Here is a 26719-nt window from a genome sequence, read left to right on the forward strand (position 1 = left end):
AAAAGATATTGTCTGTCATAGAGCTGTTACCCCTGCTGTTGCCAGGCTCTCCACAAAAGCTGTTGTCTTGCTGTTGTGTTGTGGTCGTTGTACTGCAAGTTAGAGATAAAAAGGGTATTGTCTCTCTCTTCACAGCTCACAGCAACATGATAGGAGAGTGACCAACTGGGTTGCTGAGCTAAGCTTTCCCATGGTCCTAAGTGCTGGCCTAAGTGCCCTGACTAAGCAAGATAGAGGTCATTTCCAAGGAAAGAGAAAAGAAAATAGAAGAAAATGGAAAAAATCATAACACCAACAAACAATGACTCAAATGTTGGCCAATCATCATAGTTTAGTGCAGTATATAGAGCCTCCAGAGATACATCCAGCCAGCTGCAGTTACAGCTGCAATCCTTTGAAGATAAGATATCATTAAAGAATTATTTTACAGCCTTTGCTCAGGCATCAGCATTAATATGTGATATTTCAGCATTAATCTGAAGATCAGGCAATGATTGAGACATAGGTTTAGAATCACAATCTTCAGATTCCTCAGAGTCATAGACAAGAGGATTGAAGTGGTCTCTGCATAGCTGTCTCTATAATAAGAGAGATTCTTCACTTTTGACAGGTTTTTTCTTCTGCTTCTTTGGTTATTTTTTCCACCACTGAAGAGAGAAGAAATCAATATTCTGATCTGGTACTTGATCTTCTTGCTGTGTGATTCCATGCTGCAAAGCATATTTTGGATTATGAGATTTCTTGGTATGCCCATATTGCAATTGCTGGTTCTTTCTGTATTGTAGTAGCAATATTCTGTGATAAATAGATATACCATTTATATCACAAGTATACAATCAAATTCCTCTATGATAGGAAAATAACAGAGACTCACAGAGTGCTTGATCATACAGAGAATGATAGTACTTTTTGACTTGAAGAAGACCATTCAGATCTGGCATAATATCATGCTTCTTGCCAACAAGCTGATAAATCTTGAAATGCATTGCTTCTTCAGCATTTATACTATCTGAAAGTGTATCTCACATGATAGCATTCATATGTCATTGAGATAGAAAGATCATCAAAGTGTAATCAGAATGTAATCACCAGTTTAGCTATGACAAGATTTTAGAAAATCTGCTTTAAATTTTAGTAATGGTGCTCTGGAATACTTTATCATCTTCACTTCAATAAAGCAGATTTGTCAAGTCTTTGAATTTATCTGCCTGGTCAGATAGTATAATACCATCTAGTCACTTAATATGAGTTGCAGCATTGTGAAAATATTGTTAGCAGCCCTTGAAGAGTGTTTTTATTGCTATGACAAGATCATTGGGTGAATGTCCATTATTTCTTTGCAGTCAGAAGTTGATGAAGGCCTTCTTGAACCCAATTCACTGTGGTTCACTAAAATCAACAACCCATAAGAAAAAATATGAGTATACATTATATATTCCAAATGTTAGCATATAAAAGGTTTAATGTACATCTGCAAACATCTCATCATGGATTTCCATTTTCTTTATAGTAACAACCTCAGCAATTGACTCCAAAACACTCTTGAAATAATAGTGACAATATTCTGCTGATGTACCATTGAAAACTGAAAAGACCAGAAGCTCAGAATTCTAAGATATCACTGAATACTGATGTCACAATAAGGAGATACTGCTCAATTGCCCAGTATCCATATGTTGTGTCTGATAGAAGTCTATTGAGAGCATCCTCATGAAGATTGTGGATGTCTGAAATGAGCATATCTCTCATTCATATTGTCTAAATAGAAATAATTGTTATGTTGCTCTTATTCTGATAAGTTTGTATAACACTAAAATGATTACACTATCAGTTAGAGAATTGAGTGAGGTACCAGACACTGCTTTCAGCCATTATTCTAGCTGTGACTTGATGATATTCATATTTGACCCAGTCTGGATGTCAAGTAGCTTGAGAAATATCTGTAACACTATGAACATATTCATTCAACTGTGAAGATTCTAATATGAGCACTACAGGACCTAGCTTCAGATGTGATTTTACAAGCTCAGAGAATTCTGCCTCCTCTGTATGTGACATGTGTAAGACATAACTGAAGCAGAAATAGTTGTGAGGCTCTTTATTGATGTATTGGTATCCTGCTTTCCACTGTATAAGATACAATCTTGATCTGCAGTTAAAGTATATTAGCTTGGAGATACAGATACACTATTCCTTGAGCTGCTGCTTATGATCTTGCAATGTAACTTATGGATAATAACCAGCAGAACAGGCAGGATTGTCACATCTGAGAATTTCTAGACATTATTTGTTGCTGATTTTGCCACTATTCACAGTAGGTGTGTCTTTAGAGCTGTCAATATCACTGCCATTGTTTTTGGTAGACCAATAAACCATCAAATCCTTAGTCTTATAAAAGTCTTTGGCTGATATAACAAGTGCAAGTCTATCTGAACACCAGCTGTTTCAGCCACCCTCAATTTGTTTCAGAGATATAAAGATGACCCCTTCATCAATTCCTCATCTGGCTTCTGATTGTGGGGAATTCTTGATGATGATATACAGTTGATGGTGCCAGATCAGATAGATTGGACTGCTGCCAATGAGTAAAATTATGATCTTCATTTGCCATCAAAGATTTTGGATTCAGCTTTAGCTTTGTTGTCATGGCAGTTTTCATAGTGTATAGTTGGGATTGAGAGGCAGCATTAACCTGAGACAGGACAGTCATAGCATTTGTTTGACAAGATATTGTATTCTGCTCAATTGGAACATAACATCTGTTCTCAAGATAGCAAAGAACAATAGACACCACAGGATCAGAAGGCACTTGTAGAATAGATATGAATGATATATTAATTCATCTGGAATCAATGAGTGTTTTGATTCAACTTGAAAAAGAGAATAAATTCTCAAGCATGTTATAAATTGTGTCACTAATACACTATCAGAATCAAATACTGGGATAAACCCATCCATATTTACAAGAGATGTCAGCTCCATACATGCTGATGCTTGTTTAGTGTCACAGTCAGGCTTAGTTTGATCAGTACAATGATGCATGAGGACTTGAGCATTATAAGCAAGTAGTCATCTTGTCAAGGTGCATGCAAGGTGCTTCTATCAAATAAAGTAAGCTTCAGGCAGCAAGGTGTTATGGAAGTGCTGACTGACCAGCATGTAGACAAGAGAAATGGCATATCTGAGGGAGAGAGAAAGTGCAAGAGAAAAATAGTGTTGGCATATCAAGCAGAGCTGCTTTTATTTTTGGACTTCCCATTAGCTATATGTGCAAGGTAAGTTCAACCAAAAACTTTACTGTAACAAGGTAATTAAGACCTAGTATGAAACAATAAGAATAGGTGTGAAAGACAATGATAGCAAGAACATACAAGGGTCAACGTACATGCCTCATTCAGAAGCTTCAAGCAAGTCGTTGTTGTAGGGCACGGGTTGTCGTATCGGCCGTGGCGATGCCTAGCAACAGAAATGACAAGAACAAGAAAAAAGGCAAGAAAACGCACGTCTGTCATGCACACACACACAACGGACGCATCAACATGTTTTTTTTCCCACGCATGCACAATAACGCACACGCACACACATGTCGATTTAATGCGAACGCACCGAACGCGTGAACGCATCACTAGCAGAGATTCTATGGGCGTAGGATCTTCCTATACCTCGACGCAGAAACGCACGCATAAGAACACTGTAAATTCGATCCTACAAGTCGACGGTCATAGTCAGCAGGCTGCTTCTTACAGAGGAAAAATAAAGCGCACCGAAGGCCAGGAGATCGGTTATGTGAAGACTGCGAGCTCAGCGTAAACGTGAGTAACCCAACCAATAACGATACCACGAAAGACGCGCCGTGCAAGAATCTTTTTCGATGCCATATCCTTCCACTCCATCAGCGCTGCGTGTCAAGCTGACGTCCTATCAACATCCACCACCAACACCACCACCTTTCCTGTCGCAAAGCCGGAAGGAGAGCGTCATGAAGGAACAATCATGGCTTCCCTTCTTCTACTAACGTCACTCCTTATCTGCGGCGCAAACCCCCCCTCCCGGACGACAACACGTTGTATTAGGAACCTCAAGCAACCTGTTGCTTCTTAGTTATCGGTTTTTCCTGGTCGAGCGAATCAACCCAGGAGCCGCTGTCATCCTGCAGCTGGAGGATCGGTCAAAAAAAATGAAAAGGGTAATCAACGCTAGTACTCAGGCTGCGGAGATGCATATGGACGTCGCTGTCAATCTCGGAAGGACGATCCGGTGAATAAATGTCCCTTCCCTTTCCCGGTACGTGTATCTCCCTCTCGAAAAAACTTGGTGATTTCATCTCGCTTGCGGGGTTTTATTTTTTCCGAATGGTGGAGCTTTCAATTCAACGGTTAGAGTCAGATAAGTAATAGAGACGATCGCGTCTTGCTTTCGCAACTGTATGGTGTTTCGGCCGATAGTTCGGACCGGTATCCGGAATTCTGGACGATTACGTTGTGCTCGGATGAGAACAGTGGCACCATATTGGATCATCGTCCAGTCGTCTTTGGGAATATACAGCTCTGTCAATGTCACTCGTACCCCCCACCCACCTGGACGGCACCGAGAACGTCGAGTCCAGGCACCGTTCCACCTGTGCAAATCTCATAATTATAACGTTAATCCCATATCTCCAAACAAGCAATTCATTCTATGTATTGAAAGCCAAAGTAGGTAATGATAATATGCGAGGCAGTGCACGTATAGTAGCGTCCATACTATATACATGCTTTTTTCGTGGATGGTATGTAACTAATAGTTGTAGTAGTACACATATGAGAAGACGAAGAAAAAAAAATGCAAAACGCAAGAACGTCCATCTGCATTGTGTTGCTGCTGTTAATGTTACAAAATGTCTAATATGGGTTGATTGTTAGTACAAACCAGCGTGAGTGGGAAAGATGAATAAAGATATTGAGAATATGAGAGCCGTCGTATGGCGAGCGGTCGTATAATGGCGTGTGGGAGGGCGTCTAAGCGCCTATCATCGTTTCTTCTCCTGCTCCTCCTGCTCCTCCTACACCACCAACGAAGCACCACTGCTTCACAAAAGCCTTGTATAGATCCTCTGACGAGGGAGGAGGGCTCGGTGATTTTTTCCCCGTCCTTAATGGGGGCGTGGGGGTGGGGGTTGGGGTCGAAGGAGGGGGTGACGGAGGATGAACTCGTTCAGGAGACAGTGGTGGCGATGGCGACCTGCGCTTAGGCTCGATAGCGTCTGAATTGAGCATCGAGAAGGGAACGGGAAGACTCGCAGGCTCTACGTACACAGGCACTTCCTCCAATGCACCCGCCCGCTCCTCGATAGGTGAGTCTAATGGAGAGTTGCTGCCTCTTGATAGAGCAGGCGTCTCGTCTCCATCCCCGTCAGAATGCACTGGGGAGCCCGTGTCCATGTGCGACTTGCGAGAGCCCCAAAACCAGAACACGCCCGCGCCTTCGGCTTTCTCTTCAGTAGGAGGACTCTGTTGGTGAGGGACAGCGTTGGGCTTGGCATAGTTGGCAAGCTTGAAGCCTTTCAGGCGATGTTGGAGCGTCGCCTCTGATCTTGCGCGATTATGGGGAGGAGGAGGGACTGGGGTGGTTGGTAAAGACGGTGATAGGGTGGGTGTCGAAGAAGTCGGTGGGCTTGTCGGTGAGGATGGACCAATGGTTGGAAATGGAACGGAGCTCTCGGACGGAACGGTTATCGGAGCTACCGATGCATTGGTTTTCTCAACCGTTGAAGGTGATGGCTCTAAAGTTAAATTAAGTGAACAAATGGGAATGAAGTGAATGGTATGGACCTACGGTTGGGACTCCGAATAAAGGCCACACGGTAGTTTTGCCCAGCGTTATTGTCCCACCATTCACCTCCACCTGCGGAATATCGTACGACGAGATAGACGGTCCGGTCGATAAGGGTGGAGGCGTAGTCTTCCAATTTGATTGTATATTCAAAACGATCCCAAGCTCCAGATGCTCCCCTACCGACACTTGCAGCGACATCACCTATGGTGAGAGATTTCGTGGGCAGAATAGGTAACGAAGGCAACGACGTTTGATACCGAGCTGCGACTTCGGACGTCGTCTGCCAATCGTCAAGCGTGAACCTGACGAAAACCTGCTTCTCGTATGATATATTGCGAACGAGCACGGATCCCTTGAGCGCCAGGGTTGATTGGGGAAGAGTCAAGGACTCGAGTATGAGATTAGAACCTAGTATGGGTGCTGCAGGGTTTGGTACGGGGTCGGTGAATGGAGACAGGCAGTACGAGGGGTGAACCAATGGAAATGGGAACCGTGGAGCGTCTGAATAGCGAGAGGAGCCGACTTCGACCTCTGTCTCAGTTTCGGTCTCCGCATCCGACGCCGGAGCGGCTCGAAGCAGCGAAGCGGGTTTGGCGGAACGACTGAAGAGACGTACTGTTTCGAGCTGGTGGGTAGGAAAATGGACGTTTTTGGGGGCATGAGATTCGTGAGAAGGCGTAGATGGGGCAGAGCGGGCCCGGGCATGCTGGATAGATAAGGAGGGCATATCGGGGACAGAGGACGAGCGCGGGGACCCCTTGAGCGAAGATTTGAGGGGCCGGCCATTGGAGAGCAGCACGGGGGTCGAGTTGGTTCGCTGCGGGGGGGATGACCTACCCGGTAACTCTGGGCTAGGACTTCGTGGGAAGGGTACGGTGGCTAATTTCGTATCGACCCGCAATGATTTGGTGTCTGGGGTGGGGCTGAGGTCGTCATCGGAAGAACAGTCATTCTGAAAGTGAAAGACAGGTCTGGTGTTGTGTGTAATCCGTGGCAGCGAGCCAAGGGAGGTAAAGGCGCCTGAAGAATGAGTATACGAACGACGGTGAGTAGGGCGTCCTTGGGTAGGAGTGGGCAGGGAGTAGGGCATACGAGATGGTGGTCGCCAATTGGAAACGAATGCAGCCTTTTTTTATGATTCAGTTTCTCGTTTTCTTTTCAATGCTCCAATTTGGAATCTCCGATCTTTTTTAGGTCGCCCGATTCCATCTTGTGTCTTATCTGTCGTGGCTCCTCGATCTCATTGGCTGCCTTTCGGCACAGCATTTAAATTTTCCGCCACGCTCTAGATCTTCATCCCCATTTGGATATTCCACGTCTTGTTATCTGATCGCATTACTCGCCCATTTTGCGTAAGAGTTCCTCACCAGTAACGTCAAAAACACTCCTTGGAGCTGTGGATTCGTTGCCTTCGTCTCGCCACAATCACGTCTCGTAACACTTTCAATCCCCGGTATAGTTACTCTCTTCTTCAACTCTTCCTCAACTCAATTGTCTCAGTCTTCGGCTAAAAGTAGCTACTTATTCCGAATCTTCGGCGCAGAACTACTACGGTCCCTCCCTGCGCTTGTCGGACATATCCCTCACCACCGTTCCACTTTAAAATATACACGTCAAATAAACCCGCCAACCCGCCTCCATTCCACCGCTACGACACGTTCGTTCAACTCTGTTTATTATCCTGTTCATCATGAGAACCGCAGTCAACTCCTTTGGCATCTTGATATTCTCCGGTGATTCCTCTGCCTCCGCAACTCGGGCTCGAGCTTCCTCTCCCCCTGCTGTCCGACCTCCTTGTCCAAGTGTCTGTTTTATTCCCCATACTTGAACAATTCCCAGGCCAATTTTGTGGGGTGAGAGGCCGTACCTGTCCACAAACGAACATCCAAACATCTTCGCATGCGTCCAAGTTGAGAACTCAGGCTCAGACCCATGGCGACCCTTCAACGAATTACGTGTTCCCTTGCTACGGTAAGTATGTCTTCTTCTCGCATGCAGTATGTTTTCTGCTGCGCTGATATCACGCCCCATTGATTGACCGGTCCACACCTCCCAACTCACGGACTTCGCTTGAGACTCCCTCTGAGGTCGTAGTGCGAGTCGGGTTCGTATCAACAACGCTCTTTTCTTTTTTTGAAACTCAGAGGGGGACGCAACCATCACTGTTCACGTCTGTCGCTCTCTCTCTCCCTCTCCCTCCCTCTCTCCTCGGCTACCTTTACGGCGCATCAGCCCTCGTGTAATCTCATCACTATCATTGGCAGATCTATTGTTATCACTAACTTCTATCAATACCATCCTTGGGAACAGTTTAGGAATGACCTTTCTATCTAGTCATCGTATTTCTGACGAGAATAACTTAGCATCATCGTTCACTTGACATTCCCAACATATGAATCTGAGTCACTGAGTTTGAACCGTTATCTTCATCCAAGTCATGAGTACAACATCATCTGCCTTTCGTCCCTGGCTTATAAGGGTCAGTATCATTCGTCTCCTATTCAACCTCGGAGTCTGAATTCAGCTTATTCTTAAACGCACGTTTATCTTGCTCGAGAGCTCTTGACACGAATTCGTACTTATCTGGATCATTTGTCTAGACTTTGAAATGGTCTTTGCCTCGACTGTATCATTTACTCCTATGTACTTGCATTGTCGGGTAGGTCTTTATTCTAGACTATGTCCTACCGGCAAATAATGTTGGTTCCGGGTCTCGATCCGACATCGGTAGAGACCGGAAGAAAACCAACTGTCCACTACCATGGGGGCACCCAGAATTGAACTGGGGACCTGCAGAATATCTCCCCTTCTACGTTACTTCAGTCTGTCGCTCTCCCAATTGAGCTATGCCCCCTGAAAACACATCTTTACCCATCAATTTTGGCAATTGGAGTGACCACAGTATTCAAGGTCTGTATAAATTCCGCGCCAAAATATCTCCATCCGCACCAAGTTGTTCAACTCAGACACAAAGATAAGTAACCGAGTACTGAATTTAATCAAGAACATACGTCAGGAAAGCGTCACCCTCAGTAGTGACGCCCGCCGCGTCTTCTTTTTCTCGTCGATCCTCGAAGTGCGGATCAGGCCTGTGGAGAGGAAGAAGAGAGCGCACTAAATTCGATTTAGTGTGGATTATTCTTCCGGGTCCCTCCACGTATGTCTTGGTTACCTGGCGTCCACCGTCGCCTAATGTCCACCAAGTTCTTTAGCAACGCATGTATAGATAACTCTCGTTGCCTCGCCACTCCATGCTAACGTCAGTACTAGACACGTCTTGAATATTCCTTGGGGGCGCACACGAAAGGTTCTGAACTCCCGACTCTGGTTCTCACACTACACCCGAGGAATGAAGAACCAGTCAAGTTTCCACGCGTTTATTTTCTTGGGCGCAGCATGGGGACCCTGTTAGAAGCATGGAGGTGCAGGTTCGTAACTTTCCCAGCCCTGAATAATGTACCCGCCTCGATATGATACACTTCCCACGTCAGTTTTAACTTTGAAACGATTGAATGAAGGCTGGGCTGGGATATCAGAAGAAAGTTCCCTTACGAAATAAGCTCCCCGTGCTTTACTTATTGCAAAATTTTCAGTACGCTTTGCTCTGCAAGTTGGGGTAAGCCTGCACCAGCTTTCACGATGATGATTTCACTTTAATACGCGGACATAAATACAACCCAAAGCTGAGAGAGATGGAATGTAGCGTGACCGTGTTAAGAGGGGTTGAATTTGATATCGACGACATTGCCAAATAACGCGACACGCGTCGTATGTAATGCAGCCAGCTTTCCTTGTCTTTTCCAAAGCGTCCGAGTCGCCGCTTTGGGTCTGGGGCATAATATTAAATATCGCACATCCAGCTTGGATCTTCGGTTGTCAGGCAAGGGAGCGTTGTTCTCCTCCTCGGCTGTTCCTTGCTACACTGTATTGCTTCTATTATGTGTACATGGCATGTATGACCCTCGCCTATTTGCGAGTGTTCCCTGCTGAAATCCGGGTGAGCGCTAGAGAATTACCGCTCATTTTAGCATACTTATTCATTCATGATATTTGCTGATTTGTCTCAAGGTCCCCGCACTCCAGACATCCTATCATAATTGGTTGCGCATTAAATAATATCAAGCAGCCTCAAAAATGGAACGGAACGCGATCGAGATGAATTTTGATTATTGACATACTTTTCATTTTAGTTGGACGGTGATTGGATAATGCGCCGTTTGTAATACATACGAAAATTTTCGTTGTTCGTCCCTCGCGGCTCTCATTGTAAAGATGCTCCGGGGCATTAGAGCAATAGCAGGATGCTGAGGACGAAGAAATTGACGTTGTCGGCGGTGCGGATTACCAGATCAACGTTATCGGTGGGCTTATTGAAGGGAGCATCGGCGGTGATTACCGGGGATGGTTCAGGTTGTGCGTCGGCGTCCATCTGCTAGTGATAGTAGACAATCAAGCTAAGGCTGGCTGCTCCGTGCTTGTGCCATCGTGACTGATGGACCTCACCCTCGTAGAACTGCGTTACCAGCGCTTCGAGTTGTTTCATTCCATAGGAAGAATCCCGAGTGTCACAAAGCAACATGTGCTTGAAGGTTCCTATACGCGTTGACGTCGCATTTTTTGGCGCTGTAAATAAGAAAGAACATTGATACAAGACGAAATCCAGAAAATGATTATTCATTCGGCACTTGTCGAGTCACAATTACTCCTTCACTTCGAACGATCATTACGCTTCGCAATTGGATCGCTCAGAAAAAGTTAATCGTAGCTCGGATGTTAAAAGTTAGTCGTAGCTCGGATGTTAATAAGACGTCAGCTTGGTCCGTGACTCGATGCTGGCGGAGCGGAAGCTTAGTGGATTATCATCTCCGTGGAACCTTTTCCGACCGTGTTGTAGAATCTCAAGGACTCTCCCGTACGTACGAATATTCATTCGATGTTACGGGACATAAATTTATATGCGGCTCTTTGCATAGTATAATGTTGTTTACCTGATGAAGACATCACACGGGTGACTGCGAGGAAGGAATCGCTATTCAGAAAGAACGTGATTAGATTAGTGATTGCCGAATGTCATCTCGGTGAGTTGTTATTGTATGAGGAGGGAAATGCAACTGACGCAAAGCAAATCATAATGTCCTATTCCTAGTCTATGTTCGAACTGGCCCCGCCGGCCCTTCGTCCAGTCTACGTTCAAGGATACCTTTGATGGTCTACCAGGAAAGAGGCGCGTTAAAAATGTCGCATTACTCACCCTCTGGTGTCCGCCTAGCAATTTCCTCCGCCAATAATCCTGCGAATCGATGAATTTGCTTGACGGCCATTCTTGTCCATTCATCATGGTCCCACTCGGCGATACTCATCACGACAGCCCATCTAGCGCTACTTCTTCTCAAGACTACAATAAAACTTGCACGTTCACCTCGCCCAAATAATCACGCTATTAGGTGTAGGTGCGCAAGTCCCCATCTCCTGATCGCGTCCAATACGACGCCGGTTTGAGATACCAAATCGACAGGATGGCGTGGATTTCAGGAACAATAGCTGTGGAGCTTTGGCCTTGTAACCATGTCATCTCATCATCCTGCATGGGATCGAATCCCACCTGCGCCGCCTTTCCACATTTCCTGTGATAATCCCAAAGACGAAAGTGCTGCAGGATGGAGATGAGCAGGACGAAGCTGGGTTTATACGCTCAGGGCTTGGACGTGTTTTGTCGGCTATGTTCAATTCTTCGTGGGCAAACGAGCGCTGCGGGGCCGAGCTTGACTGCTGGTGCTGTCAATGGCGTGTATGACCCTCCGCATTGCTGCCGGTATGCGATCCGCCTCGAGACATGACATGTTCGACAGGCTGGTCTGCCTTGAAGTGTTGATTTGCTGTGGTGGAGCAGAACCCTGTCAAGGACAACACAAGAGGCATCGTCCCGGGAAGTTCTACATGGCGCGTTGTCCGTGGTCGATATGTTAACGATAGATATGTGCATTCTACAATCCATACTCTCAAGTTTGTCGTGCTCACAGTTTCTTAGTGGATGATGCCAGAAGTCCGATATCTACTCGACATTATGGACAGTAGACATACATCTAGCTGTTAGCGCCGTATACCATAATTGTCTTATCGACGTTGGAATTGAGGGATATTTCGCATGCACGCCTTGGATGATATTTCGGTGTGTTATACATCATTTGTATAACACCGGTCGTCCGACACAACACAAATAATTATGCCTAGTTTTGGCCTCTCGTGTATATATTGTAAAACCTTTGTTCACCAACCACTGCTTCGTCATCACTTTGCCCAATCAATGTTCAGAGGCTCCTATGCCAATGTTCAACAGAAATGAATACAGTTGAAGATATCGACGGACTCACCTGCGAAATCCGCCTATCGATCTCCTCCGCTACTAACCTCGCGAATCGATGGATCTGGTTACCGGCGACTTCAGCCCAATTTGCGCCGCACTGAGAGATACTGTTCGCGATCGCTTGGGCAATGATATTTTCATCAAGAGCAATATCTGATGAAGGTCGTCCTAGCACTTCCGCCATCACAGTGACAAGATAATTATTTAACCATCCATGCGCATAAAGGGTTTTATCTCCTATTGTCCATGGGGTCGTATACCCCCCACACAATGTACACCAATCATTGGAGCCTAAGAAGAGGAAGTCAGATGTTTTCCCTTTCAGCCATGGCATGTGGTTCTCTGGTGTGAGGGCCTGAGCGGCTTTCCCGCACCTCCTATGGTAATTTCGGAGACGGACGTATTGGAGGGCATCAATACATCTCAGATCCTCGAGTTCGACTTCGGAGTCGAAAGGCGCAGTGAGCATGTTCTTTGCTGCCGCCTCGGCCAGTTCCTTCCATCCATTGCCGACTGCATGAGCAAAAACCCCCATCGCATGCTCCTTTATCAGAGACGATGCAATTACAGTCTGAATGAACCGCTCCAACGTATGATCCATACAGTATTTGTCCAATACCTTCCCTACTGCCACGAGCTGCTCTACGCTCTTGATCTCCGGTGAGGCGTATGGGTAACAGAATAAGAGGATAGTTCGGAAGGTATCACTGTCTTCCTTCACTTCAAGGACGGGAAGACCGTCTCTCTCCTCTGTGTGCTGGTTGGGTTGCAGAACGTGGCGGAAGAACGACGATGGGGATCGCAGCGATAGCAGCACGCTGAGGACGAAAAAGTCGACATTGTCGGCTGTGCGGATCACCAGATCAACGCTATCGGTGGGATCGTTGAAGGGGGCGTCGGCGGTGGAAGCATTGCGTGGCTTGGTGGTTTCCATTGCTAGTGGCTGATGCGGGAGATGGGGGAGCAGGCCTCAGGTTTTATACTTCTTTTGCTGCCGCCTCGTGGCTGGCGTGTTTATGCCTCCGGGCCTTTTATACGTGAAAGAGGCGCTTCGAAATAGTATACAGTTGTCAAACTCTTCCTTTTTGCTCTTTTGGCATCCAGGAATCTCATATATAGTAGCCTAGGGGAGACTAAGTATTTAGCACTAGTTTACAGACACGCGTGAAAATTTATCTCTGTGTAGTGAAACAAATCCGACTCCTCTGATGCGAAAATCTTAACAATGGACGCCAAGTTTGACTACTTGCTTAGTCGATAGTGCACTGTGTCTCAACCGCATCTACGAAATAATCTTACGAAATAATCTTGGGAACTACTTTAGGAATAGAAACTTCTCGATGCGCCTTGGAAAGCGTGTAAGGATCAACGTTCTCGTTCCGATGCGTATCTGGCTCGTAAAATCACGTTCATCACATCGATATCTCCCTGGTAGGTTGAGGTTTGAGTACCTCGTTTGCGTGAGGACTAGAGCTTGGGCCATCGATAAATGTCAACTGCAATATATAATGAAAAGTACAACCATGTCCTAAGTCAAAGCAACCGTTCGACTATCGTTACTTCTTCCAATCGATGTTCAACGGCACCTATGACACGTTCATACGATACGTCATGCCGGCACCACGTTTACTCACCTGCGAAATCTGTCTGTTGATTTCCTCTATGAGGCGCTTCCCGAATTTGCGAATCTGGCTGAGAGCAATCTTCATCCATTCTTCATTGGCGTTGGGGCACTGCGAGACACTCTTCGCGACTGCGTGGGCAATGATACCTTCATCAGGGGCGGTTTCCAGGCGGGGGCTTCCCAGCGCCCACACCTTCAGTGCTGCAGCATAATCGGCCACCCAGTAGTGAGCGATGTACCCCAAACCGGAACCACCGTCTATCTTTTGCTGTAGGGGCGTTCCACAAAATGCACAGGTATGCTGGTATCCTGTTCTGGGTCGTAGGAACAATATATCTGAAATGTTGCCTCTCAGGAATGGCATGCGTATATCTGTTTCGCCCGACATGACGGCCTGGGTGGCTTTCCTACACCTCCTGTGATAATCTTGAAGGCGAATGTACTGGAGGGCATCAAGGAGTTTTAGGTCCTCAAAGTCAGGGTGTTGGGCGAGAGGTATTGCGAGCGTGCTCTTCGCTGCTGCCTCACCTAGTTCCTTCCACCCGTTGAGAACGGCGTGGACAAAGACCAGTAGGCCTTTCTCTCTGATGAGAGGCGACGCGATTACGGCCTTGACGAACTGTTCACAAGCGTTATCCATGCAGTATTTGTCGAGGGCCTTTCCCACCACCACGAGCTGCTCGATGTTGTTGATCTCGGGAGAGACACACGGATAGCAGAGCAGGAGGATAGATCGGAAGGTGTGGCTGTCCTCCCTGACCTCGAGGATGGGGAATCCGTCCCTTTCTTCCGTATGATGGTTATCTTGCAGAACGTTACGAAAGAACGACGATGGGGATCGCAGTGATAGAAGTGTGCTGAGGACGAAGAAGTCGACGTTGTCGACTGTGCGAATTACCAGGTCGACGCAATCAGTGGGGTCGTTGAAGGGGGCGTCGGCGGTAGTGACATTACGCAGCTGGGTGGTTTGCATTGCTGGTAGGAAGATATGTATGAAGATATATGTAAGAGATGGAGGGAGGAGGTTCTGTGCTACTTTTGCCGCCTCGTGACTCCAGCGCTTATGCATTCGGACCTTTTATACGCAAGGAAAGAAGCGCTTCGAGGATGCCGTTAAATGCTTTTTTTGTTTTTTGCTCTTTTAGCACCTAGAAATTGTAGGATTAGCACTAGGGATCTGGATATGCTTGAGAATATACCTACATGTAGCGAACAAGTATGACTCCTTTAATGTAAGACTCGGAGTCTTCAGTGGAATGAGTTTCATATTTCGAACGACTGTCACGTGCCTTGAGTAATACATCCAACCATATTGCGCTCCTGCTATGCCTTCTACTCTTCACTTTTTGTATAACGCTATTGATATCAGTATGCTCCTTCCTCTTTCGATCGCCCCTTTGGTGCCCGTACAGTCTCTTTATCTTGGATGAACGAGCACTGCCACAAGGGTCACCCCTTGCAGGTACAGTTAGAAATCAAATTAGGCATAGAGACGCGTACACGTAGGCGTTGCGCTGACAATGACATTGAACCCAGGGACTTCGACATTGCTATCAAGCAATTCTTCTACGTTACCCTGAAGGATCCAGAACCTTTGAGATGACAGTCAGTGGAGATTCGAATGTAAGGGTGGAGACTGACTGGAAAACAAGCCTGGACCACAAAGCTGTTACTTGCATCGTTTTCAGTAGCAAGTCTGGTCCAAGCGTTGTAGGAGGTCGGATTGAGTTCTGTTGTCTGCCTAAGAATATATCAGATAAGAAAAGTCACATCTACATGCAAAAACATGGGATTGAGTGCTGTATGTGCCCTAACCACAGTCCTAAATCATCATGCATTGTCTGTCAGCATTTGCCCTTGGCTCTCATAGAGGCTCCTTCCTCATGCTGCGCTCGGAAAGTCTGGTTATGGTATTCCTATGAAGCTCAAGCATAGTGAGGGCGTGTCAAGCAGCGAGGGCTCTTCAGACAGCCCAAGATATGGAGGGAACACTGAAGAAATTAAGCAAAGAAACAGGATCAACGCACCCAGGCTTGAAACAATATGAATGTATCGGGAATCGGCGCTTGCTTGGGTGCCTTGATGTCATCTCTGGCACGACTATTCCTGGAACCACAACGACGCGACAACGATAACGAGGACAATCCATAATGTCGGTAGCAACAGTGACGGTGCTGCCACGAGAGCCCCGGTTCCCCCACCTGCTTCCCCCAGTGCCTCGTACTCGTCCTATACCACTGCGAAACGCCGGTTACGAGCCCATGTACGGCCGAATGAAGGAATACCGCGACCTGCAACGCGAGATGGACGAGCTGAGTGAAGAAGAACACGAGCTGGAGGAAATGGTGCATACCCTTTGCCTCGCCACGCGTCTCTATCACTCACTTTATCCAGGATAATAACATCCGTACCCGTGGTTGCAAGACCGTCGTGCCCATCGGACGCGTCAAGACGCAGCAAGACGAGAGGAAAGGGGTAAGGGTAGTGCTTCTCCCTTGTTGGTCACCGTAGTGAAAAAATGTGAAGTCAGGTGAAGACGACGAGGGGGATTCTGCCATCTCTGGTGGGCCTCCGTCTGTGATGGAAAGCGAAGAGGAGCAAGAGCAAGAGGAGGAAGAGGTAGAGGTAGATTTGGATGCCAGTATGGAGGATCTGGATGAAGAGTCGAGCGACGAGGAAGAGGAAGAAGAACAAGACCTAGACATGGATATTCCTGAGGATATCGATGCCTCACACTCATTTTAGTGGGCGTCGCGATATTTAGCAGCAGCGAGTTTCACTGCAAGCGCATTGGAAATGCATTGAAGAATCTTCTGACAGCGATTGAGAGATACTCGACTTCACGACAACCCAGCAACCTCGATCGCTCTTCTGGAACCCGCGAGCTCCTCCTCTTCAACGTCGTACACGTTTGCTCCTTGAAAAGACTCCTTATTTGATTCCTCGGTCCTTTGGCATGCCTTGAAGTATTGGAATACAGATGGATAACGGACGAATGCTATAGTGTATCATTCTGTTGTACAAAATCTTATCACTACATGCATCCCTGAGACACGAAAAGACAACAAGGTAGAATCAGCTATTGCTGAAAACGTTTTAATAATGGCTGGATATCTCCAGTTCAAAATGCAGCGTTATCTCACGGACGAAGCTTCACAAGAGTCCAACTTGTGTATAGCACGCCGTTTGATAGCATTGTCAATCAATGACTGTTCCACTGTCGACTGTTCATGCAAGTGAACATCGACTGATGCCAGCTTCGGAAGAAAAGTACCATCATCGAGTAATTTTTGCGTAAACTGTTGGGAAATAGGGTAGTAAGCCCTCAACAGTGGTACCGTAGGTTTGCAGATGGTCAAATACCGGAGTTCTTGTAACGAATTGAGGATTTCTACCAAACCCTGAGAGCGAAGGGGGATCTTGTCGATGATGAGATCCCAAAGCGACGAGCAACAACTAAGAGTGAATAGTGCAATGGACTGATGCTCGACCACAGGCCCAGCACAGGTACACAATCCACGATGACCAGGAAGCAGATGGAAGGAAGACATAGTGCCCCGAGATACGTGCCAAAAGATCTATGGGAGACACACAATGCGAGGGGTATGAGACTCGCTATCTGAATAGTGTCATGGCTGTGGAGTGCCGATGATGGAACCACCATGAGTCTCTCGAGATTCATGAAAGGCCTAGCTCATCTCAGCCCGTAGAATGTAAGACCAGACGTGCCTTCGGGGTAGGGCTTCAATATAAGGTCCTAACTGTAGGATAGGGCGGCCCACGAACCTCCAGAATGGATGCAATGTTAAAATGAAGGGTACGAAGATTGGGCGCATCATGTAATCCGAGCAACTCGCCAACCGGAGTGACAGGGTTTCCGACAGCCTTCAAACTCTGTAACATGTCCTTGTCGGGAGGAATTGGAAACAAGAAGGGACCGACGTGCATGGAATCAGCGAGAGAGTCGAGCTTTCACCATCGGCGAACGTTGGTATGCAAGAGCGCATACATGGAGTGAAGGGAAGTTGGTAACGGGTATTGTAAGAATTGTTGCGAATTGTGATGGAAAAAGGGGGAGTTCCGAGTAGTTCAACATACAGAGCTAGAAACCTTACCCGTGGTTCCACCGGTTTAAGATCGCTCAACAAAGGGAGATAGACGTTGGACCATAACATAGGATATGACAATGCAGCTTTGCACCATGCCGATCAGACGGAGGAAAGGCGTAGAATAGTGTGCTGCTCCCCTTTGGTCCGTGGCCTCACAAACTTCTGTGAAAGTATCCCCTAGTACATCAAAGGAGAGGTACTCAGCCCCCATTTCCCGTGCATCCGTACAATAGGTTAGCGGTACAGAAAATACATGCAGAGTTCATGATTCACGAAACCTTTAAGTACTCCAGGATCCCGATACCTGAACGACGCGACACGACAAGGCTTCCAGCTCGCCTACGGCAGGTTTTCCATTTCCTGTTCAAAATGGGGAGTTATCCTTCTCCTCAAAGAGAACGCTTCGTTCGTGTCAAGATTGCAAAGAGCGTTGCTTGATTATGTCATCGATCTTCGACTTCCATAATTGACGCACTATGCAGCTGCAGGTCGACGGAAGCAAGACTCGGAAGGAAATGGACATCATGGAAATTTTGGAGGAATGTCTCCGAGACAGGATAATAGGCACTTAACAATGAAACTGTTAGCTTATGAACAGTCAAATGTCAGAGTTCCTGCAGTGGAGTGAGAATTTCAGCTAATCTCAGGGGTTGAAGGGGGTGTTTGTCGAAGATAAGCTCCTGCAGTGATCAGGCACATCTACTGATGAATAGGATGATGGGCCTGTGGTGGACATTGCCAGCCAAAGTACATTCTAAGTATTTTAGAGCAAAGGAAAGGAGATGGGGAAGGGATAGCCCTTGTAAATATGTCACAAATGAAGTCAGAGAAGGGATGGAAATACAGAGTGTGAGGGACATGGGCTTGGCTTCAATAGTGACAAGAGTCTCAGTTGCTGATCTGGGCATAAACATGAGCCTCTTGACATTGGAGAACTAATATGCATGGCAGTTCATTGCTCCTTGGATTACTGGGATGTTTTGGGCAGCCTTCCAATATGAGGTCTTTGACAAAGTTGGAACAATGAAGAGGAAGTACTGTATACATGTGAGGATGAATGGTATGTAAGGCAGGCACCTTTTTCTATTCAAAAGCAGTTTGCTGAGAGGCTCAGAGGTAACAGTAGCAGGGATAAGCCTGGGGCTCTCCAGCATGTACATTTCACCACAAAAGGAAGAGAAGAGAGGAGGGCATGCACATGAGGTAGCATAGTGTGGCATCCCATGATGTCCAGCTGGCACCAATGGTACATATTGATGCATAACAGGGTGTATATTCTCAGGGTAATGGGAAACTGGTGGCTATTGTTGTCATAAATGAACCTGTTATTGCAGATTGTAATAGACATTGGAACAGATAGATCATTGAATGTATAAAGAAAGTAGGTAGCCCTTGCTGAGCCTCTGCCAAATGAGATGATTCAGATCAGCTCAACATCAGAAGGTAGATGTAGGACCATAGCTTGGGATATGCCAATGCAGCTTAGTGCTGAAATGCTGAGAAGTGGCACTAAATGAATCAACAATGTGCAGGATGCACACCATCAAATCACTAATATCAAATCACAATGTGGTTCAAGGGAGGAATGGTAATACTGGGATTCCAAGTATGTAGAGAAATGTAACATAGATGAAGTACAATAAAATGTGTTTCAAAGATGTATATTGTTGTTTTGCTCAAACAAAGCTGTCTGTGTCACTGAACACAACAAAACTTATCTCAAACAGTCTGTCTGATGCAGGTTCTGAACTGGTACTGTCTGCCTAGTGCAGTTTCTAGACTGGTACCATGCACCTGGTTGTGACTTATATATAAATATTGGCTGTTCTGAACTGTCTTGGGTCTGTTCTGACTGTCTGATATAAAATTTTGCTTGCTTTCTGGGGTTCTTGCACAAAACAAAGTGATCTGATCACCATAATGCTATTCAGATTGAGTCTATGACTCAAAGCTCTTAACCAAACACAACCTGTACTATTTGCTTGGTAGCATTTCAGGAGGGGTCAGAAACCTCTCTTCCCTCTATATACGACCAGGTATTTATACTTTCTAGCTACCCATGGCTGACTAACATAATCAACTACTGACTAATATGCTTGCTGACACAACCAGAGAGGCTAAACTCATTACCTGACAGATATGAACTTATACACAGTTACCTGGTTGATTGATTGGGCTGAGCCCTGGTCCTTTGTGAGCATGCCAATCATGTAGGTCCCTGTTTCCAGACCTGAAAACCTTGCATGTTGAACAGAGAGGCCTGCTAATGCTCTGGTCTCTGCTAGACATAGGGACATCACACTCAAGGGAACTATGCCCTCTCCAGATAATTACTTGCTTAGTGTATCTTACTACAGGGGGTACAGAGTAGCCAACTGGGTAAAAAGTGATAAATATATCCTCTTTTCTACCTTGTATGGTTGCCTGGCACATCAGTGCCATGTTAAATAGACAGAGGAAAGATGTAGAGTAGCATGGTGTTCTCCATTGGGGTCCATGACCTCACAAACCTCCACAAAAATATCCTCTAGGATGTTGAAGAGTGATTTCATACTGGAAACAGATCAATCAAGTCCTCTCAGATAATATGAATATGGCTTAGAGTGACCAGGTTCAATAGCCAAACTTGCACATTAAACAGATTGGAGGTCAACTTTGAAGGATGAACAATATTGCTGAAGAATAGGGCATCCATGGTGTATTTATATAAGGCAATGGATGGCAGAGTGGGGATATTGGTACATAAAATATTAGCTATGCCACCCTCTCAGATTGTGGTGCTCTACACCAAAGATAAAACTGTATGTCTCTCTTCTCCTTTCTTCTTTCCTTCCTGACTTCTCTTTCAGACCTAGTTTCTGGAATACAATTACTCCCATCATCCCTTCTCCTTGTCCTTGCTGCTGTACTTCTGCATATACAGCACTTGGAGTCTTGGCATTCATGCACATAGGGCTCAGATCCAGGAGAGATATGAGTGTCTGGATACTGGGAGTAGATATGAGTGTACTCTGGGGCGGACAAGTTGATGGAACAAGCTCGATCTGGTATACATCATGTTGCTTGATATGCCAGCGCATTCCTGTTGGTTCATCAGAAACTCACTGTTTTTGAATTCATATGACAGCAGTGTCAACTCTGGCATCCATTTCCATGAACTTCAGACTACTTATTCGGAAGATGCTGCGAGTTGAGATCCAAATTTCACCATCTTTGGGGTGCAGCAAGTTCATCAGGCAAGTGCTTTCCTATCAATGGAGTTGATTCAGGACTACAACAACCGATACATTACCTCCCGAGTTATCAAAAGGATGGGCATAGACACTACAGCTATGCCTGTGCTTGTTGAAATCTTGAATCATCTGGAATTGCCGCGATACCCATGGCTATTTCAGACAGTTTCATAATCCCACCATCTGTTCAATCTCTGAGGTGATGAGAATGATTTACGGGATTACAACTGCACTTTGATCCTCTAGCAGCAATTACAAGGGTATATTCATATAGTCTTCCTTATCTTCGTTTATGAGAATTGCGTCATGTTGCACTGGAAAATGCGAGGACTCTAAAAGCGCGCGAATATGTTATACTTGCGCCCTTTCCCCTCGAATTTGTCTTGGCAACTAGCGATTACAATCTCCTCGTTCCGGATGAAGCCAGGACGGTATGTCGAGCCATGGTTGTCGAAGTCCTTCTCAAATCCGATACGCGTCTCCGTCATGCATAAGTCCATCCCGCCTGTTCGCCTCGGCTTTGACACGACGAGGTCAAAAACCCGTGCTGGATATAATATGCCGGGCATTTCGAGGCCGGATAATTCATTAGCTGAAGAAATGAATACGTTCTTTGATGCTTGAGAAGAGAAGAAATGGTCGTAGCGGTTGTGGTGAGAACCCGTCTGTCTCATTCGTCATTTCGGTGAAGGGACCTCCTTAAAACTTCGACGTATCCAACACAAGAATTTATTTCGCGACGGTCCACAATCTTTCCGACATCCAGAATAGACGCATTTACTTACTACGCTCCGTCTTTGCAATCTGATCGTTGGCTTTTCGGCGCTATGTGGCGCCGCACGTTGTTCATCCATGTTTAGATCCTACGGCACTATGCTTTACAGTAAATGTCGTATATACTACCCGGAACACAGAGAACTTGTCTGTCTTTCCCTGCCATGTCTTCCCGCGCCTCCCGTTCTCGCTCTCGCCGCCAACCAGGAATTGAACCAAGCACGTCGGGACCACCAAGGTCACGTTCTGGCACCGGTACGCGTCATTCTTCCAAACGATCCGCTGTGAAACAGCCCGGGGCACCTTCGGCATCACAATCTCAGCCTCGACATCGGCCCCGCACTCGCTCTTCCCACGCTATTGCCCAAGGTGTCGAGACTGGCACGATTGGTAGTGGATATGGTCCTTATTCAGTAAGTATCTGTTTATTTTCTTGACAATTCTCTAATGCTACTGCAGTACAAACTTACCCAAGCCACTGATGGTGGAATGTATTTTACATCGCATTTTTTCACGCCTCCAGTCGCGCCTCCAGTGCAGACCAACGCAGTGGCCACCACTACTGTTCCCCGGGTTCAATACCTCTAGGACAAGGATCCAGAACTTGATGATATCCTCCATAATCCTGACCCCATCATCGATGCCAAAATAGACCGGTCCTGTCCCCTTTTCTCCTCGCGCGGCTGGGAGAACGTAAACGCACTCGAGATCACCCTTGTGGGGCTGATCGCTCTATTCCTTGGTTTTCCCATCGTCAGCCATTACACACGCACGGTCAACACTGTGCCTGGATATAATCTTGGCGAAATCAATTCCACTGGGCAGGTACCGGACCTTCCTGGGTTCCCGAAGCTCATAGATGTGGATACTCCCTAGGAGGCGTACTCGCGTACGAGGCACGATGGGAAGCAGTACAACTTGGTGTTCAGCGACGAGTTCAATACGGATGGACGTACGTTCTATTCTGGAGATGATCCCTATTGGGAGGCAGTTGACTTCAACTATTGGCCCACTGGTGATGTTGAGTGGTATGATCCAAGTGTATGTCTGCTTAGGCTATGTAGTAAACCATATTCCCATTCAATTTGTTGTTATTTAGGCAGCCATCATGCGAGATGGCAAGTTGGTGCTTACGATGACGGAGGAAAACATTCACGACTTCAATTTCAAGAGCGGTCCGTTTACATTTTAAAATCGATGCTCTCCGCGTAATTGACGTGCTGATAGCTATGGTTACCTCATGGAACAAATTGTGCTTTACTACCGGTTATATCGAAGTTTCGATCAGCATGCCTGGCAGTCTGAAGGCAGGCAGGTTTATGGCCTAGTGAGCTGATGGTGGTTCGTAGGTGCTCAATGACTTCTGACGACTTTTAACAGCTGCACGGACCATGGGAAACTTGGCATGAATCCTTCTCATCCCTTCCAAAGTATTGTTCTCACCATGTTGCAGGGTCGCGCTGGCTACGGCGCCATTACGGATGGAACGTGACCGTACAGCTACGACTCCTGTGACTTGGGCATATTCCCGAATCAAACAACAACATCTGGCGAACCAACATTATCCATTAGCTACCTCCCCGGGCCAACGCCTCTCTGCATGTACATGCGAGGGATCTGACCACCCAGGACCCACCACCAGCACGGGGCGGTGTCCCCGAAATTGATATCATCGTACATCAAATCGACACGACTATCTGGCAAGGTCAAGTTTGGCAGAGCTATCAGGTCTCACCATTCAATTATCACTATCAGGCTGATCATTCACCAAACGTGACGACTATTTACGATGATACGATAACCGACTTTAATACGTATAATGGGACTGAATATAGGGCATATGGGTATGAGTGGTATTCGAATCCGGATAATCGCGATGAGGGGTATATCACTTGGTATAGCGATGGTGTGGAGTCGTGGACAATGACGTCTGGAACCATAGGAGCCGATTCCACAGTGGAGATCAGCCAACGGCTCATCGCAGAGGAACCTTTAGTAGGTGCTGTTCCGAATATTTGCTCAGAGTCATTCGGAATTGACATACGTTATGTAGTACATCATCCTCAACCTGGGCATATCGCCCCAGTTCCAGGCACAGAATTACAAGCACCTCACCTTCCCGAGTTCGATGTACATCGACTACGTGCGGGTGTGTCAACGTTCTGGAACGGAGAAGCATTCAATTTCACCTACAGCGAGTTAGCCATCCATAACGTATGTGCAGAGAGCTACGACTCGCGAAGCTTCAAGTTCTCCCGGCTTTCAATGCGACAGCAACCAAGATGTTTGGATGTTGGGCGTGCGAAAAGGACAAGGACGATCGTCGGGTACCAGTAGGTGCAAATGATGATATAATCAAACCTTATTTTGACCACAACACAACCAACTGGAACTTGTACTCCAACAGGTGGGTACTGTGCATACTGTATTATTTATTATTCAACCTTTATATTACGCTCACGTTCAGCGGACTGGGCACCACGAAAATTTTGGCCGACTCATCACCTTGGATACCGACGCTGATTTTATATCTGTCGTTCTCGCGGCTCTCTAGTAGTATTTGCTTCCTAGTGTCGACTTCTGCCTCTAGAAATCCTCACGATACGATACATCATCAACTTCGATGGTCCCCTTCGGCATAGGACACTTTTAGCAGTGGTTGCAACATACGGCTGCAAGCAGGCTCTCCTCCCTCTGTCTGGATCACGTCAGGACCTGCCTTACTAGGGAAAAGCGCCTGAAGGTACCGAATTGGATTGCCTGTGTTCCTGGTCTATTCGGTGCGCCCTTGTTCCTTTCTGGCAGCCCCGCCATACCGTAATCAATTCGGCAACATCCTATAACGGCTATTCCTATGGATTGGTTACTACTCACCTAACAGTTGGCTTATAAGGCAGAAAAATCGTCGCGTCGTTCAACCAATCCATCAGATTGAGGCCTTTAAAAGCCCGGCATGTTCAGCTTGTTACCCAAATGCTGTCCCCCCACTTTTCCTTCAGAACGCTCCCTACAGACGTTCTGCACCTCTGCTCCCGACTCTTTTCCACCGTGGCTCGAGGAACCCAGCGATGGCAATGCCCAGACTGCACCGTGATGGTCTCCCGACGTCAAGATCTCGACAGACACATGAAGATACACTCCAAAGCTGCGGAGAAGTTAGCAGCTTGTATTCTTCCTCTTGGGTCATGCTCATCATTGAGGTAGCCACGGTGTTTGTCCAGATAGTCCGGTCATACCTCTCCAAAAGAGCAATCTTGACACTCACAGGCTCAGACACCAGTGCGTCCACTATTCTACTTATCTTCTTACTAAAGTGACACGCTCCATCAGTTCTGGTAACGAAGAGTACAAATGCATGGACGCCACCGACTGTACTTGGGGCGCAAGTACCCAGGACGCTCTCACTCGACATCGGAGAAAACACCAAGCCACCATTCCACCTTGTGGAGACAGTATTTCCAACGGCACTCCCTTCGAAATTGAACCCACCGCCGATCCCTCACCTTCATCGTGGTTGAACCATGTCAACGCTCCAGCCGATGGCACCGACCCTAGCGGAACGTTCGTAGACAGTGGAGCATCCCCATTCGACGGACCCTCACGAGTCACACCCGGGAACGAGGATGACTACTTCTGGACCTCCCCCGAGACAGGCTTCCAACACGGTAATACACGCTACTCCCCCGAGGCCAAACAGCTGTACCCCGCCGCAAGCGCCGGTCCCTCTCTCGACGATGATGAGATCGTTCCCATCCCGTCCCTAGGAGGAAATTTGGAGGAGGTTGGCATCAGCTTGGTCCCGCTCATCAACAGCGATCCCTTTGGATTAATAGCAGACGCGATGGCCAGCATGAACGCGTTCAACATGCTTGTCCCTGCTGAGGCTCCCACCGGACCGTATTACGCACATGACCCGGATCCCCACGCGTCTTCATCTTGGGATGGGCCGGACTTTGGAATGGCGTAATGGACAGTGGGATTTGGACCGTTTGAGGCCTTTGGACGAGGACCGATCTACTCGTGGAGGATATCGACGAGCGAGGACTGTATCATCGTTTACCATTTAGCAAAAAGTAGGACACGTCTTCATGGACCTGGTTATGGGCTCTCCTTTGTGCCCCGTTTTGGACGACTTCTCGTTATGGCCGTATGCCCCATTTGGATCGTACTTGGTATTTTTCTCTTTACTTTCCTGTTTACATGGTATCTACGTACCTTGGCCTAGTCGACACCTTGACCAGTTTTCTATAGGTTCGTCTTGTATAGATTTCTCATCGGGAATGTGCAGTACTACAGTTCATGAACTGAGTACTGAGCCCTTAAAGTAGTCCGAATAGCGCTGGATTCCATCCGTGAGTACTTTTGATGTCCTATTTATAATACTCTACGAATCAGTGTATGCAGACTGGTTATCGCAACTGTTTCTTAAATGTATGTGAAACAGTTCCTCTGAGCCAGCGACCGTCAGAAAATTCCCCTCGCCCGTCTGGTTGTATCAACAATTCATTTCTAGAGTATCGTGACGCGTAGAGCAACAGTGAGATTGGTTCTACGTTTGGACGTGCGCCTACAATGCTGGTACAGATTTCAAGTCGCGCTCATCTCCTTCGATCAGAGTCCAGTTCACGACTTCTCTTCATATGGCCAGTTTTACGAAACTAGATAGCACTTCCGCTTTCATGCAGAGGCAAGAATACTGTTAAGGAGAATGTAAAACGTAGTGAGTTGTTATTTTATGTATTTTGATATTCAGATCTTTTGAACTTTAGTCCAAGAAACCTTGAAAAATATTTGGCTGTAT

General features: G+C 46.6%; 9 protein-coding genes and 1 non-coding gene across 10 annotated transcripts; 4 read left to right on the plus strand and 6 right to left on the minus strand.

Moving 5' to 3' along the window:
- Positions 1–4675: 4675 nt before the first annotated feature.
- BT62DRAFT_990301 (uncharacterized protein) lies at positions 4676–6936 on the minus strand. Its single transcript, XM_043190218.1, has 2 exons — positions 5815–6936; positions 4676–5761 (listed from the first exon to the last, which is right to left on the minus strand). Exons 1-2 carry the CDS (start codon positions 6902–6904, stop codon positions 4998–5000), a joined length of 1854 nt encoding a protein of 617 aa, XP_043045412.1. The 5' UTR covers positions 6905–6936; the 3' UTR covers positions 4676–4997.
- A 247-nt stretch (positions 6937–7183) lies between these two features.
- BT62DRAFT_926105 (uncharacterized protein) lies at positions 7184–8163 on the minus strand. Its single transcript, XM_043184943.1, has 2 exons — positions 7315–8163; positions 7184–7267 (listed from the first exon to the last, which is right to left on the minus strand). The coding sequence occupies exon 1, from the start codon at positions 7972–7974 to the stop codon at positions 7414–7416; it is 561 nt and encodes a 186-aa protein (XP_043045413.1). The 5' UTR covers positions 7975–8163; the 3' UTR covers positions 7184–7267; positions 7315–7413.
- Positions 8164–8576: 413 nt separating this feature from the next.
- On the minus strand, positions 8577–8668 carry BT62DRAFT_t23. Its single transcript has one exon. It is a non-coding gene; the product is annotated as a tRNA-Phe (tRNA).
- A 921-nt stretch (positions 8669–9589) lies between these two features.
- BT62DRAFT_990302 (uncharacterized protein) lies at positions 9590–11153 on the plus strand (the record flags this gene model as incomplete). Its single annotated transcript, XM_043190219.1, has 5 exons — positions 9590–9811; positions 10115–10227; positions 10467–10726; positions 10812–10892; positions 10961–11153. 5 exons carry the CDS (start codon positions 9590–9592, stop codon positions 11116–11118), a joined length of 834 nt encoding a protein of 277 aa, XP_043045414.1. The 3' UTR covers positions 11119–11153.
- Positions 11154–11943: 790 nt separating this feature from the next.
- BT62DRAFT_926107 (uncharacterized protein) lies at positions 11944–13187 on the minus strand. Its single transcript, XM_043184944.1, has 2 exons — positions 12186–13187; positions 11944–12132 (listed from the first exon to the last, which is right to left on the minus strand). The coding sequence occupies exons 1-2, from the start codon at positions 13110–13112 to the stop codon at positions 12103–12105; spliced, it is 957 nt and encodes a 318-aa protein (XP_043045415.1). The 5' UTR covers positions 13113–13187; the 3' UTR covers positions 11944–12102.
- Positions 13188–13304: 117 nt separating this feature from the next.
- BT62DRAFT_926108 (uncharacterized protein) lies at positions 13305–15029 on the minus strand. Its single transcript, XM_043184945.1, has 3 exons — positions 15006–15029; positions 13813–14950; positions 13305–13764 (listed from the first exon to the last, which is right to left on the minus strand). The coding sequence occupies exons 2-3, from the start codon at positions 14773–14775 to the stop codon at positions 13735–13737; spliced, it is 993 nt and encodes a 330-aa protein (XP_043045416.1). The 5' UTR covers positions 14776–14950; positions 15006–15029; the 3' UTR covers positions 13305–13734.
- Positions 15030–15914: 885 nt separating this feature from the next.
- On the plus strand, positions 15915–16683 carry BT62DRAFT_926110 (uncharacterized protein). Its single transcript, XM_043184946.1, has 3 exons — positions 15915–16147; positions 16197–16277; positions 16329–16683. Exons 1-3 carry the CDS (start codon positions 15953–15955, stop codon positions 16545–16547), a joined length of 495 nt encoding a protein of 164 aa, XP_043045417.1. The 5' UTR covers positions 15915–15952; the 3' UTR covers positions 16548–16683.
- A 253-nt stretch (positions 16684–16936) lies between these two features.
- On the minus strand, positions 16937–17750 carry BT62DRAFT_999657 (uncharacterized protein; the record flags this gene model as incomplete). Its single annotated transcript, XM_043190837.1, has 2 exons — positions 16937–17380; positions 17589–17750. 2 exons carry the CDS (start codon positions 17748–17750, stop codon positions 16937–16939), a joined length of 606 nt encoding a protein of 201 aa, XP_043045418.1.
- Positions 17751–22082: 4332 nt separating this feature from the next.
- Positions 22083–24121, plus strand: BT62DRAFT_977683 (SKN1-domain-containing protein; the record flags this gene model as incomplete). Its single annotated transcript, XM_043189295.1, has 9 exons — positions 22083–22331; positions 22507–22779; positions 22828–22959; positions 23018–23093; positions 23146–23217; positions 23299–23321; positions 23372–23406; positions 23532–23913; positions 23972–24121. 9 exons carry the CDS (start codon positions 22083–22085, stop codon positions 24119–24121), a joined length of 1392 nt encoding a protein of 463 aa, XP_043045419.1.
- A 605-nt stretch (positions 24122–24726) lies between these two features.
- On the plus strand, positions 24727–25998 carry BT62DRAFT_271350 (uncharacterized protein). The gene is made up of 3 exons (XM_043180323.1): positions 24727–25073; positions 25123–25197; positions 25249–25998. Exons 1-3 carry the CDS (start codon positions 24892–24894, stop codon positions 25883–25885), a joined length of 894 nt encoding a protein of 297 aa, XP_043045420.1. The 5' UTR covers positions 24727–24891; the 3' UTR covers positions 25886–25998.
- Positions 25999–26719: the final 721 nt, after the last annotated feature.

This window comes from Guyanagaster necrorhizus, assembly GCF_019112545.1.
Source record: "Guyanagaster necrorhizus MCA 3950 unplaced genomic scaffold BT62scaffold_2, whole genome shotgun sequence".
In the NCBI taxonomy this organism is placed as follows: Eukaryota; Fungi; Basidiomycota; class Agaricomycetes; order Agaricales; family Physalacriaceae; genus Guyanagaster; species Guyanagaster necrorhizus.